This window comes from Aulonocara sp. 'chitande type north' Nkhata Bay, linkage group LG18 (genome assembly GCF_057382095.1).
Source record: "Aulonocara sp. 'chitande type north' Nkhata Bay isolate Kocher_YH1m ecotype deep benthic linkage group LG18, A_spYH_male_GT1.1, whole genome shotgun sequence".
Lineage (NCBI taxonomy): Eukaryota > Metazoa > Chordata > Actinopteri > Cichliformes > Cichlidae > Aulonocara > Aulonocara sp. 'chitande type north' Nkhata Bay.
In genome coordinates, this window is record NC_141361.1 from 19,490,801 (window position 1) to 19,505,753 (window position 14,953).

The 14,953-nt window shown below is 38.5% G+C and overlaps 1 protein-coding gene across 8 annotated transcripts in view; it reads right to left on the bottom strand.

Moving 5' to 3' along the window:
* kmt2cb (lysine (K)-specific methyltransferase 2Cb) overlaps positions 1-14,953 on the bottom strand; it is a 93,608-nt gene that overhangs the window by 62,383 nt on the left and 16,272 nt on the right. For 7 of the 8 annotated variants that reach the window (XM_086272722.1, XM_086272723.1, XM_086272719.1 and 4 more), the window contains exons 2-4: positions 14,544-14,732; positions 3,059-3,147; positions 221-365 (exon numbers count right to left, since the gene is read on the bottom strand). In XM_086272722.1, the coding sequence (XP_086128848.1) occupies positions 221-365; positions 3,059-3,147; positions 14,544-14,731 (422 nt within the window). In that variant the 5' untranslated portion in view covers position 14,732. The remainder of the gene's footprint in view (positions 1-220; positions 366-3,058; positions 3,148-14,543; positions 14,733-14,953) is intronic. The other variant, XM_086272724.1, reaches the window with a different exon arrangement.

Genomic DNA, 14,953 nt, shown 5'->3' on the forward strand with positions numbered 1-14,953 from the left:
CAAAGTGACACCTGGGAGGAAAAGGGCTGCCTCTACCTGCTGATGACTCCCACCTAATCCATCCATGTATGTATCTAGTATGTGCTAGACCTGTGCTTATTCATTCATAAAAACAATTTAAAAAGTAAAAAGATACACACAGAGTCTCTCACACACATGCATGCACGGTTCTTTATTTCTCAAAAACAGCGATTCTGGGGAAGTGAAAAGTTTTTTTAACCTGCTTTTGACTTCTCTACTTGTTGGGACAGATGGTCCTGCTGAATTCTCGGCTAGAGGGCTCTGGGCCAGAGGGGAAGAGGGCCTGTCCTCCTCTGGCACCTCACTGGTCACTTCCACAGTCTCCACCGGCTGGATTTGTGTTTCTGATGGTAAAAATGAAAAAGACACGGAAGGAAAAAAGAGAAAAGATCTGTTAGGGAGTAGAGAAACAGCTAAGCACTGAATTGTTCCAATGCATCTGCCTCTGTGCTGGTAAATGCTCCTCAATTCACTGCCAATTATGACTGCATGTTTAGCATACAGCCCCTGACAGACACAGGCTGTTACAGGACAGGTTGGTTATATTCTAGTCTTTTTCCTCCAGGTCAGAAACACAGCCTTTTTTAGCAAGATGGATGGTAAAATATGGGGACCATATGCTCAAGCACTGATTACAATAAACTCAGTGGGAACATCAAGGTCTTGTACAGAATAGTGATAACAATAGAGGCAGGGAATAAAAGAGATGGCATGGCTGTCAAAATATCTCAAGTAGCTAGAATTAATATTTTGGGGGAATAAAAAAAGTTCAATCCTGGACTCATATCTGACATATCACGACTGCTTTTAATTTTAATTTAATTGACGAAACCCTCAATTCACTCTGCTAATCATACAAAACAACTCCCAGCAGTACCTCTCACTGAGACTTTGGGCCATGTAAAATGTTATTAATATTTCATTGGCATGTAATTAGGCTAATGCCACAATGATTGTGTCATCCAAAGGAATTAAAAAAGGGCAAAATTCATATTAGGCTTACTACTACTTACCTACTGATAACTGAATGCATACGCAATGGATGTTTTACAATTATTTTTTACAAGACATCAACTGATTAAACTGATTGTTGCTTTTCCCGCCTCATTTTTTAGATAATAGCTCATTATATTTGTTAAATTAAAAAAAAAAAGGTTGTGTTATCCTGTTTAGCAGGGCTCCACAATTATGGGCACGATAATTATCACAATTACTGACATAATAATGTTGCCACACGTAAACATAACAATGCTTTAACATCCATGTCGTCCTACATTTCTGCTAATGTACCAATGTACAAATCTTTGCATCAAACTAAAATTGGTCCTCTTTATTCAACTAAATTAACTAAAGAAAAAATAAATAAATAAATATATATATTTTTTAAATAAACTGCAGCAGCACTTAAAGCAGGGTATGAGTTTCACATTTACATTGTGTTACATTCCTGTCAATTAAATAATAATATTTGCAGATATGTAAGATGTTTATTCACTTGTCCAGAGTGGAGGCATATAGTTAGGCGCTGATTTAGTGGCACGTTTGCTGCTTTTTCTTTATGTTTGTTTTGCGAAGCAAGCATTTTCAGATTCAATCAATCATGTTCATTTAATTGTTGGAAAAATAAAATTGTGACCAAGATTAAAATTTCATCAACTGTGCAGACCTACTGTTAAGTAAGATCAGATTACAAAAACTGATAGGTGACAGTACTACTCTTACCAATGCTAATGGATCAATTACTTTAACACAACTATGTAGGCATAGGATGCTAGTATACATAATACACCAAAGGGTGAGTAAAATTAGGAGCAAACTTTGCATTCAAAAACTATACTGACAGACTACACATTTCCACCTGGGCATTCAAAACACAAACTTGCGGAAACCAGCCCTGGCAGCATTGAATTGGGGGAAATTTAAAGCAAATTTAAATTAAATCGCAGCCATTGTCACCAAGAGCAAGGATGTTCTGCTAAGTATGTTCTGCTCAGTACTGCGGCTTTCCATGCCTCTACCACACTATCTGAGAGAGAGGGGTCGCTTTTGGGGGATTGGAATGAAAAAAAGAAAAAGAAGAAGCATTATAATCTCTAAAGTACCATAATCAAAACTGATAACGCCATGGCTTATCACTTTATCAGTCGTTAATTTCTCTACACATTCCCTAGATGCAATCACACTGTTTTAATGGTAATGTATATTGAAAATGTGAGCTATGTGACCTCTAAGTATAACAATTTAGAGACAGACAAAATAAACAATGCATTTAAAAGGCTATAATATACTGTGCTTGACCTCAGCACATATCACTTTAAGGACAAGACTGCACAGAGTCACAAATTTCATTTTGCCAAAAGCCCAGAGGCAGAGAGCCACTGAAGAAACCACTGAGTTTTAAGTGCATCTGGCGGTAGACTGAAAAGGCAAAGTGAATGCTTGGTTATTTCATAACATCATTTACAAAAAAAAATGTTGAAGGGTTTTAAACTCTGAAATATTGCCTTTGTTTGTTCTAAGGTAAATGATACCAGAAGAACGGCAAGTCATTGACAGCGTCACATTTCCAACTATCTTCAGCTCAGCAACAGGGCGGCACTGAAATGTATCAGAATGGGAGGCATGGTCACATGATGTGATGTACACACATAAAAAAGGCACATAAATGGGTCTGGAGAGACTGATGGGATTTTAAAAAGCTTTTAGAGGGCATTAGCCTTGGGCTCTTTCCCTCTGCACCTCAATGCCAATCTCAGAGCAAGAGGAGAGATGGAAGCAGTAAGGGGAGAAGAAAAAATACACACCCACTACAGCTTCACAGCTCAAGCTAAACCCATTCAATTATAGCCCTGAAAAAAAGGCACTGGGCGCTAAGAAAAAGCTCTCATCCATCCTTCTCCAGGAGAAGGAGACTCATCTACCTTTACTAACATACCCTTCAAAGCACTGCATAAGGCTACTTGGGGTGCAGGTTCAAGTCATATATCACTCTCAGTAAAACCAATGTGTATATAAAAGATCAAAAACAAAGTCTCACCTGTGTCCTGAGGGTCTATGGACTCTGTTATCTCAGTCCCATCCATGCTGTCCTCCTCATCCACAACAACTCTCCCTCTGGTGCGACCCCTGGAGTAAGAAAAACAAACAAACAAAGAAACAGAGGAAATGAAAAGAAATAAGACATTAAAACTACACAACTTCACCTCGAGACGGGGGAGTGGTGGTTTAGTCATGAATTAATTAAATATCGTCATGGCTTTCACTGATTTTTAATGGAGGCATTGAAGTCATGGGTAAGGCAAAAGGGTGGTACTGGTGGGGTGTTTCATACATATTCGTGTTACAGCTGCAAGGAGAAACTCTGGTAAAACATAGAGGCAATGAAAATAAATGGGCGATTCAGTGATGATGGCGCTATTGGCCTATTTATGGTAACCACAATGGTAGCATCACAGTGACGTCATCACAGCCACCGTTTTACTGTTTCTGATGTCATGCCAGACTTGCTGAACGATAGGTGCTGCCACTCAGACAAAACCTCCTCATATAGTAGGAGACAAAACATGTAGAGGAAGCAAAGAAATCAATTTGTCCTCCTGAAAGTTTCATCTTTTCACACTATTGCAACATTCAACTCTGCATAAGCTGTGTCTTCAAACCAGCTGCATGACCAACACAAGGTTAGAAAAGACACATGAGGTGCACAGCAAACTGAAACGACACCAAAAAGTGTCTCACACCAGCCATTGTGAGATCACTTTCAGCAAGAGGAGCGCAACAACAGCAAGTATAAATGGCCCTCAGTCACACCAGTATAGAGACTAGCTGGTAACCCCCTGGAAACCACCAGTTAGTAGGGAAGAAATCCGCATTACCCCAAACTGGTTAGTGAATGGTTGCTGGCTGTCATAAGATGAATTTGGTTAAAGAAAAACTAATCTACACTTACTGGTTTGGGGGAACTTAGAGCTGGGCGATATGAGATTTTTTCATATCACGATATGTTTTTTTCATTTCAGGCGATAACGATATCTATCACGATATAAGCCAAATAACTATATTTGTAAGATTTAAATGTGCCGTTGCTCACAAGTAAAATGTGAAATAATCAGCAGCTTGTTTTTATTTAAATATTTATTTCCCATAATAAGTTCAACAGGGTAGATGTACTTAAGGAACATGAGACTTTTTCAGATAAATAAAGGCAAATATTGCAAACTACACAAAAGGCAGCCGCTAAAGCGTTTAAGTTTCAAAATAGAACAAACGAAACAGACTAAATTGTCAATTCCACTTAGAAACAAAATATTAATTCTAAAAATAAATCTTAGTTTGTTTTACAGAAGAACAGACAAAACTGACTAACTTTTGTCAATATCAAATAAACTGAGAACTAAAAGGAAATTCTCAATCTCTCCTTGTTGTATAGCTGAGCTTTTCAAACAGTTTTAACAGTTACTTTAGTCTGACAAAAGCCGAATGACGAATTAGCGCTTCCAGTCAGAGACTGAGGCTACGTCCACACGTACACGGGTATTTCTGAAAACTGAAATTTTCCGTTTTCGTTTTAAAAAATAATCCCGTCCACACATAAAGGGAGAAATGAAGGAAAACGCTGCTATGAACATGCCAAAGCAGCAGGTGGCGCTAGATTCCTAACCGTGCAGAAATGTTGGCCAATCAGAAGTCTAGAAGCCTCGGTGGGAAAAAGTAAACAAAGCTGGGGCATAGAAGCAGAACCGAGTCGTATGTGTGGAGGGACAGTAACTGTGTGTATATGTAAGCATTTAAACACTGCAGAGAGTAGAATTAACAGTAACAGTATTGTAGAAATTCATTTCACCGAAACAATAACGTGGCGCACAGTGTGACGCATGCTCCAGTTTATTGTATTTCCAGACTTGCTTTCGGCACAATTTACAGTGCACGCTACTCTATTTTTTGTCAGACTTGAAATAGCCGAAATACCTTCACACTACGGAACTTCTATGGCTCTTCCGTTTGACAATCTCTCCGGCATTGGAACCATCATCTGTTTTCTCTTCGGTCACGCTCGGTTGATTTTTCTAGTCGGCACACTCATTTCCTCCATTACCCGCTGGCTGCTTCCCAAACAAACACACGTGCGGCTTGGCACTTGTGCTGTACGTAACAAGCCACGCGACGTGACGCTGCGGCTGTGATTGGTTCGGCTCTGCGCTACTTAATTTGGATTGGCTGACCTTTTTTTTTTTTTCTTTGAGGACAAGAGCGGCGAGGTCTATCGCGATAGCTTAATTTCTCTATCGAGTAGAAGTTATATCGCGATACATATCGTTATCGTTCTATCGCCCAGCTCTAGGGGAACTCAAAGAAAGAGTTTGTAAAGCTTTGGAATTACCTGGATTTCTGCATGAATTAGTCATACACTATGGTATGACAGTCATACTAAGCAACCATTCATGGTCAGTGCTGCAAAATGCAACAACCAGCTGTTGTCGTTTAGCTAGTTTGTTGTTCAGTTTGCTACTCACAATAACTAACTGCAACAATATCTGGAATAAATGTTCATATGCATGCACCTTTTCTTGTGTTAGAGCCCTGACTTCAGTTCAGGAGATGAGGCTTGAGGTGAGGAGGAAGAGGATGAGGTAGAGATGAGGGAGAAGACATAGCAGTAGTTAAGGAAGAGAAAGACATAATGAGAAAGACATGACGAAAGCATTCATGTACAAATGTTAAATAGTCATATAGAGTTTGAAAGAGCTATTTGTGATCTTTAAATTAAAACTAACTTGTAAGTGGGCTGGTCTCTATCCACATACATAAAACCCAATTAGACAGAAGGATAATGACCATCTTGGCCACTGTATTCAAGGTAGTCAAGTAACATGGTGGCTTCCACAAGTTGATGCTCACAATTTTTTCTATTAAATCTAAACAAAGAAAAGAAAAAAGATCAAATTAAAAAAAACAAACAAACAAAAAACCAACTTACTGTACCTTTAAGGCCAGCATGTTCTTAAATTGTGTACAACTAGTTTAGGATTAGCGATAATTTTTGAGAAGAGGGTGTTCTGCAAAGATACCCCAATCACACCGAGTCCAATAATGCTGAAGCAGTTGAACATGAGGTCAAGAGAATAAGTAAAACACCAGCAGAAAACTCTACAGGAAATAAATTAATGAAACGGCAGAAATTTAAAAAATAAATAAAATACACATCTCAAATTTTAAAAAGGTCACTGTGAAACATGGAAAGTTTGAGACTGCTCTGCAACCTCGGGGACTGACATCCTGGAAGGGTTGAGGCAATCAAAAAAGAAAGAAATTACATTATATGATTGTAGCAGACAATAACCTGAAGCTTGGGGAGCAGCTGGATAGTGAAACAGACATTGACCTAGAGCATACAGATAAATACACAACAGAATAGTTGAAAAATAAAATGTATGATTTTTTTAACAACAGCAAAAAAAAAGAGTCTTAACCCAACCAACGTGCTTTGGCAAGATCTGAAGAGGGCTGTTTAATAAAACAGACATCCAAGAAATGCATTTATTTATCAATATAGCCTCTCAGATCTGTACACCTAACCATCTCCCCTACAACCACGCTGGACCAGGTTTTGAATTACTCAGTTTAACTGTAACTAAAATTCTCACCTCTAGCCCTTTAAGGTGATTGTCTGTGAACGATCATAATATGTGTAATGTTAGCTTTTAAAGAAGTCCTTAGTATCAACACACTTTTCTAACAAAGAAAGTTCCACCTTTCTTATATTTCACTGTATGTGCCATGTCAGCAAACAGACAACCACGTGTACATTTACAAACAGGCGTTGTGTGCCAACTCATACGCTCAGACACACCAACTCATACCTTGCTTGTACACACAGAGTATGTAAATATCTGCCAGTGTCAGCATCCCTTCAACGCAAGCTCAGTTAACCTAATCTTGGAAGCAGCATGTGGAGGGGATAATTGTCATGGATACAAATTAAATAGCAACACCGAGTGCTAGCAGGCTAAGTGGGGAGAACAAACACAGCCCAAAGGAGAGCAGTATGTGTCCGGGGTACTCAGGAGGATCCAGCGGGTGGGAAGTGAGGGAGGAGATTGGGGGTGGGGGTGGGTAATTTTGTGTCACTGGAGAGAAAAATCACAAATGGCTAGATGCCAAATCAACCCCTCCTTCTAAATGACTTCCATGGGGAATGACAGAAGAAGTCTCTAGCAAACCTTGGCTAAAAACAATTACCTGTGAGCTTGAGTCAAACATAAATAACTTGATGTAGAAACAAACAACTGCATTTTAACAGAACTCTGTTATAGCCTATTACATGGCCTAGTATGAACCAACTACTGTAGTTCAGGATCATATGGAAGTCGGTGTAGATATAATCAGGAATGGTGGATGGCCTCTCTCAGTAACTATTCTATATCAATTTAATTTTTTAATGCTATTCTGAACAAATTTACTTTTCAGTTTTTAATTTTGTTATCTTTAAAAATCAAACAGTAGCTAAGTACATAGCAATAGCAAAAGCCGCAGTCAGCTAGTCTTTATGGAAAAAGTTACAAATGAGGGTATCAGCGACTGGATGCCACCAGGGAGTGGAAGGAGATGTTGCTTTACTGGCCTTACTGCTTCAACTGTCTGGAAAGGGTCTGCATGATGGCATTACAGTAGATTGTCAAAGCCTGGATCCCAGTATAGCAGATGGATTGATGAGTGGCTTGCACAGCTTGGATGATTTTTGATTTATGTTGATATTTTAATGACGAGACTCTTCTGGTCTTGCAAGATCAAAAGACAGCAGTCTGTAGTTACTCATTTATTGCTTTTGGAAGACTAGAAGCAACAAATTGGCTTACAGGAGAAAATAAGATAATGTCCCAACATGAAACATGAGTGGAACTCTGCCACAAGCAGAACAGCTCATTTTCTGATTTGTTTTCATAATTCACTATTTTTTCAACACTTTTTCCCCCCCTTTAAAATAAATAAATAAATAAATAAATCAGAGGGTACTGTGTTAATTTTTTCACTGGATGCACAGTGGACTTACAGCAAAATAGTATCTGGTTCTCTTATAAGAAACAACTTTTATTTTAAGAATAAGATGAGCATAAAAATTTAATTAATCTCAGTGGATACTGAGAAAAAAAAGAAATTACTGAAGAGTGTTATAGTGGGGACTGTAGCTTGCAGGTAGCAGCACTTACTAGTACAAATAACCTAAAGGGCATTTTCAGTTCTTCTTTACCAATGACTTGCTGTCAACGATAACAGACTATCGAATTTAAAGTGTGGATCTATTAAAACAAGCTGCCAGCAGCAGCACTATAGTACAATAGTAGTGACACAGCACAACTCAAATGTAAGCACAAAATTAGCCTAGGTAGCATTTTCACTGGAAATATTAAGTATAATATGACTGCTCTACACTTTAGTTTAATAATATCTAAGTTGAGGTAACTTGTCGTTCATCAGCAGCCTGCACAGTATTGCCACATAATAAAAAATGAAAAATGTCTTCCTCCTTCCTCCCTTTCCACCATTTGAATTGCTGTCATTTACTTGGCTAAACAATATGTAACTGCATCAGTGATTACCAGCCACCGTTTGCTCTTCCTGTTGTAAGAAGTATATCTAGCGAGTGCTCCAACGATGCTTGGGTGAGTCATTTGTTTACATTTCGGTCATACATCACCAGCTGATAGCCTGGTCGTACTCTGTGTTTTTTGGCTCAAGTAGTGAAACAAGTTTGTCGTTTCCGGCTTTCGCACAAATAATTTTAAGGTACTGTGCTTTGTTGGGTTTTTTTCAATGACCTCAGCTGTTACCAAATCGTCATCAGAGCCGGACACCTGGCTGTCTGCCTGTCGGACATGTCTGAGTGTGCCTCATTATTGTGTGCAATACGGAATATAAGTGTAGGATGCTGCTATAGTAATGATATCATGATATGACACTTTAAAAAAAAAAAAACACCTAAAAAATTATGCTGGTATTATTAGAACAGCCCTAGATTGTGTATACCAGAAACTGTTGATCTACTGGAATTGTCCTGGTCAAAATGCATTGTCTTGTTGATGCCATTGGTCAAATGAGAATGGCCAGACTATTTCCAGCTGACAGCAGTTCGCACAGGCTCACGAAGATTGGGAAAAAAGGTTGCCTGGTCTAATGAGTCTCAATTTCTGCTCCAACATTTGGATGATAGAACCACAATTTGGTATAAACAACATGAAAGCATGGATCCATCCTGCCTTGTAACAGTTCAGACTGGTTTTAATGACGAGAAAGATATTTTCTTGTCCCTCTTTGGTCCTCTTAGTATCAAACTGAGCATCATTTAAACACCACAGCCTGTCTGAGTTCTATTGTTGACCATGTCTGTCCCTTATAACCACATTGTATCCATTTTTGCATGGCTACTTTCAACAGAACAACAAGGAACGTTTCAAAATCATCTCAATTGGGTTTCTTGAACGTTACAATGAGTTCACAGTACTCAAGTGGCCTCTATAGTTACCAGATCGCAATCCAAAAGTGCACCTTTGGTCTCATGTAGAACAGGATATCTCTATAAGAAATATGCAGACAAAGAATCTACAGCAACTGTGTGCTGCTATTGTGTCAATATGGACCAAATATTCTAAAGCTAAAATGGGCTCTTACCCAGCACTGGGTAGGCGTACCTAACAAATTGTCCAGTGAATGTATATTATTCAAACCTGGTCAATATGGTAAGAACATGTAAAAAAAAACTCATGTCCATACCAATAACCAGCTAAAGATGTATAAAGGTATAAAAGAGCATCAAACCATTTATGAGATGACCATGTAGTTAGGGCTGCCACAAACGACTATTTTAATAGTCGACTAGTCACAGATTATTTTTTGCGATTAGTCGACTAATCAGATCATGCATCCATTGGACGTAAAACGTACAGCTTATGTGCTAACTAAAAATAAAGACAAGATGATAGTTTATTAAATTTTAATGAAATTAGCAGATTGTTTCGGTGGAGTTTAATAAACTCAGCCGTCTGCTCCTTGCTATCTAAAATATAACAGGACACCGGAGCATATTCTCGAGCATCTCACACTTCTGATAATCAGTTGTCTGCTTGACGTTTATTCAGCTGTGTAAAAACTATAACTTTAATCTCAGCCAAACCGATTTACTCAGGAACAAATAAAATACTGAAAAAAGCCAAACGATAACATTTTTAAGTTATCTAAGTGACTTATATGTCATGTTTAACCTGAGTAGCGAAAGACGGCAGTGGGTTTGAAAACGATTTGCCGGGAGTCCGGTGTTCTCACCTGCTCTAGTGAGCCTTGAACCTCGGCTCGCTATCGAGCTGGTGAGTAACAGATGTTTCCGAAAACGTTGGAGCGCTTTTGAAAATATGTGGTGTCTTGATAAACTGAGCAGATATTTGAAGTTTACACAGCTACATGCTCGCCTGAAATTATGTGTAATGTTTATTTTGTGACCCAGAAAGTATAATAAGAGTAATATTAAAACTAACTAGCTGCCGCTATTGTTGGAAACTGAGTTGGGCCGCGCTATGAATTCTGTGATAGGTTGGGCCACGAAGTACACACCCGACCCATCCTTTAAATCTGGGGAAATGAAGGGCACATTTGTCGGAGTCTTCGAATTTGGACAGTCTTCGTCGTGTCGCTGTAACGTAATCGGCCTACAAATGCGGGCACAGGAGGATGCGGTTCCTGAATTTGGACACGGCTGCGATACCGGACACTGCTTCTTCTTCTTCGGGATTTAACGGCAGCTGGCATCCTTGTACATGCAGTGCTGCCATCTTTTGTTTCAGTCCGCTATTACACTCTTAAATCCTACTACTTATTCCTGCGTCTTTTGGGATCTTACAAAGCTTCAAACGACGCATCGACTATTAAATTAGTCGTCGGCGATTTTGATAGTCGACGTAATCGTGACTAGTCGACTAATCGTTGCAGTCCTACATGTAGTATGCTTAGTACATGGCCAACTGCTGCTACTACTACTACTACTATCTAGTAAAATTTTCATTAAATACAATTTTTATCTTTCAAGTATTTCTAGTATCTAATAGCAGAAACCAAGCCCAAATTGATATATGAGCAGTTATAAGCCTATGATCACAACCTGAAAACAGGTGTTGGCAGTGACGTCTTTGCACAGACCACCACACAGCATCAAGCTGTATATTATATTATTCAGAACTAATGAGATCAAATTGCAGCATTCAGACAGCCAGTTATGTCACTGACAAATGCAAAAGACTAGTGTTCGGGTCCCATACCCTGCACAACTTCCCCCCACAGTCCTACCACAGGGAGAGCGAGCAAGAGAGACAGGGAAAAGAAAAAAAAAAAAAGAAAAGGTGAAAATAATGCTCTGGTAAGTAGTCCCAGCTAGCACAGTGCTGCCTGGAAAACCTGACAAGGATCATGTTGCTCTGGAAGAGATGGACTAGCAGATGGAGCATAAGCAAATCTAGTAAATTCTAACCAATCAGGTCTACAACAGCGATTTATAGAGCATCCACCTTTGTCACAAATCAATACCCTTAATCACACTTATCTATGACAATTTTAAAATTAAAACATACACCACAGAATGAAGCTGATTAGCCTATGAGAACAATTAATTGGTCTAGAATGACGTTATAAGTGTTCACCATGGTTCGATTACAAGTTACAGTACAGTTTAGAGGACCAGCCATTCCTCATTAGCCTGTAGGCTTTTATGACCAACAGTAATTAGAAATCGGGATGGAGTAAATTGTCTGAATTCACAAAGCTGTAATCACTGTGTTGGGGGTGTTTTATGGAATATGAGCTTGCAATTTAGCTTTCAGGAGGTGTTTGTATCTAATTAAATGAAATCTGAGAGGGGATAAATAATTGTGGCAGAGCTAAATAAGTGTGTAATCAGCAGCCTATTCTGCAAAAATAATGACATACTTTAAAATATATACAAATTGTAATTCTATTCTTGATTCTTAACAAAACCCTAGCCATTACAAAGATATAAATAAAACTGCTGATGGTTAGTTCGTGACCAGTTAAACAACATTAAGTATTTCAAGTGTGTCCCTGGTCATCCTTCTACTGTGGCATTAATGTATTGTCTGAATACTTGGAGATTAAACGATCCATTGGGAACAGGGTATTAAGATTGAATGAGAGGACAGACTGAGGAGAGAGTTAAGAACCTTGCGGGCATTATTTTACAGCTCTAAGCTGCATTGTATGTTGCTAAGGAAGTCACAGAGAAGCAGGACACCTTGCACGGAGCCTAAACATCTGTGGTGGAATTACATGAAATCAAGCTGCTAAAACCCCAAGGACTTCTACAAAGGACTTAAAGTAGTAACTTATGCAATGCTAGAATGACCATAAAATATTTTGTAGTTTCAGACTACTTTAAGTAAGAAGTGGTCAACCACGGTACTATTGAGTACACTGCAAAAGGCCCCCACTTTAATTCCAGGAGGAAACACAAATCCCTTTGGATTCAAATAGGAGCAGCCAAAAGTAGGTTCAGACCACTTTAAATATGCCACATATAGTATAAGGACCATTTTCAGATTTAAACTGAGGGCTTTTTTCCCCAATGCTTCCTATGCACCACCTTGATATTTTTGTTTAATAACATGGGATTAAGTTTTAATGCCGTCTCTTACCAGGTAAGCACTGGATTTAATAAGCAGTAACACAGAATGGGGTATTTAAGCTCATGACACCTGACAGAATTTGGAGGAGAAGCAATAATAAAAGGCAAGATCACCCATTTTTCCAAAGCTGGTTTTGTGTACTTAACTTACCATGAATAATAAATACATAAAAATAAAAATAATAACCAGTGAAAGATTTTAAGTTACCACTGTTACTATGATTTCTTAGGTTTACTGTAAAATTTCACATAGAGTGATGTACATGGTGGCAGGAGTGCAACGGTAAGTCTCACCACAACCATCTTATTAAATCTTGCATAGTTTTCTGGGGTTTTGTTATCAAGTTTACAGTGTTATGTAAAAGTAAAGGGGTTTAAATACCATACATGACTTTCTAAAGTCTACGAGTCCGATTCAGCAAGTTAAATTTATTTTTCACTCTGTGTTGCAAATGTCGGTTACAGAACTGTAGCCTAATTTTCTAAACTTTGATCACAAGAATAGTTTAAGAAGAAAACCATGTATTTGTAATCATTTACGCGTATCAATTCTCGGTTGTGGTGAACATTGCAGATCTACTCCACTGTGCCCATTGCAACAGCAACAAATTCCCAAGGCTTATTTTTGGCCAAATATTAAATGTTGCCCAGGTTCAACACCCTTAATCATTGCTGTGATCGCATTCAGCAAGAATAACCAATTCAGCAAGAATTAAGTAATTCCCTATTCAATTTTATTTATATAGTGCTGAATCACATAAAGCATCAAGGTGTTTTATTTTGTTAGGTAAAGACCTTACAATAACACAGACAAAATTACAAATTCAGATGACTGCATGAGAAAAAGTGCTTGGTGACAGTGGAAAGGAAAAAAACCCTTTTAGCAGGATGAAACTTTAAAAAAAAAAAAAAAAAAAAAAAAGCAGGCTTAGGGACAGGCAGCTATCTATGCAACCAGTTAGGGTAAGAGGAGGAAGACAGCACAAAAAAAAACACATTAATGGAAAAGAGACAGAAATAAAAAAAAAATTTAAAAAAATCCACAAAACTAATGATTAAATACAGAGTGGTGTATAAACACAGTGAGAGGGGAAAAAGTGAATGAAGAAGAAGCGCTCAGTGCATTAAAGGAAGCAGCCTAGACCGATTGCAACGTAACTAAGAGGGTTCAGGGTTACACGATCCAGCCTTATCTATAAGATCAAACAGTTTTAAACGTAATCTTAAAAAGTAGAGAGGGTATCTATCTCCAGAATCCAAACTGGAAGCTGGTTCCACAGAAGAGAGGCCTCCCAATCTACTTTAAAATATCCTGGGTACAACAAGTAAGCCCACAGTCTGAGAGCAAAGTGGTCTAATGGGGTGATATGGTACTATGAGGTCTTAGAGATAAGATGGGGCCTGATTATTTAAAAGCTTAAATGCGACGAGAAGGATCTTAAATTAGATTCTGGATTTAAGAGGACGATAATTAAGAAAATCCAATATGAGAGACATATGGGTATGTCTCTAAAACCTCACCTGCGCTGTCACTAAGGGGAAATGGTGAAGCAGGTAATATCAGATATTTAAAATATATAAAGTTTGAAAAGAATATGGGATTCACACTTCTTCTTCTTTTGGCTCCGCACATCTTACAAATCCAATGTCAAGAAAAATTTCAAGACTAATTTAAAGTCTAAACCTAAGCATTTTATAGAGGGGGTCCGGCACCAGACCACTGCTTACAAAAAGTATTACATAAAGTTACTGCACTAGCAATGCTAACCAATTCAGCAAGAATAAGTAATTCCCTGAGCTTTAAAAATACAAACTGATTTGAATGTCAAAGGTAAAAACCTACTTTTTTCTGTTCTTAGACGTGGATAAGGGTGGTGCCTGGGGTAGGAGGGCAGCAGCATCCTTGCGCGGCCTGCCACGTGGTCGCTTGTCTGCGTGGGCAGGACTTCCTGTGGACGTGGCCCCTACACTGCTTGATGGCGGTGAGGGTCCCTGGTCAGAGGGCTCCACAGTCTTATCCTCTGATGACATTCTGAAAAACCGTTAAGAAAGACGAGGTAAGCAATGTTTGGAAAAAAGCAAAACGGATGCTGATTTGCACCTAATCTGAATTTATATTAACAGGTTTTAATTTAGTACATGTCTAAGACGCTATTTTTAACTGATAAACATGGAAGTCCATGTTTTTTGAATAATTTTTGATTTATCTGTAAACTCAAACAGCGTAGTCAGAAAGCTTTTGTCGCCTTTGAA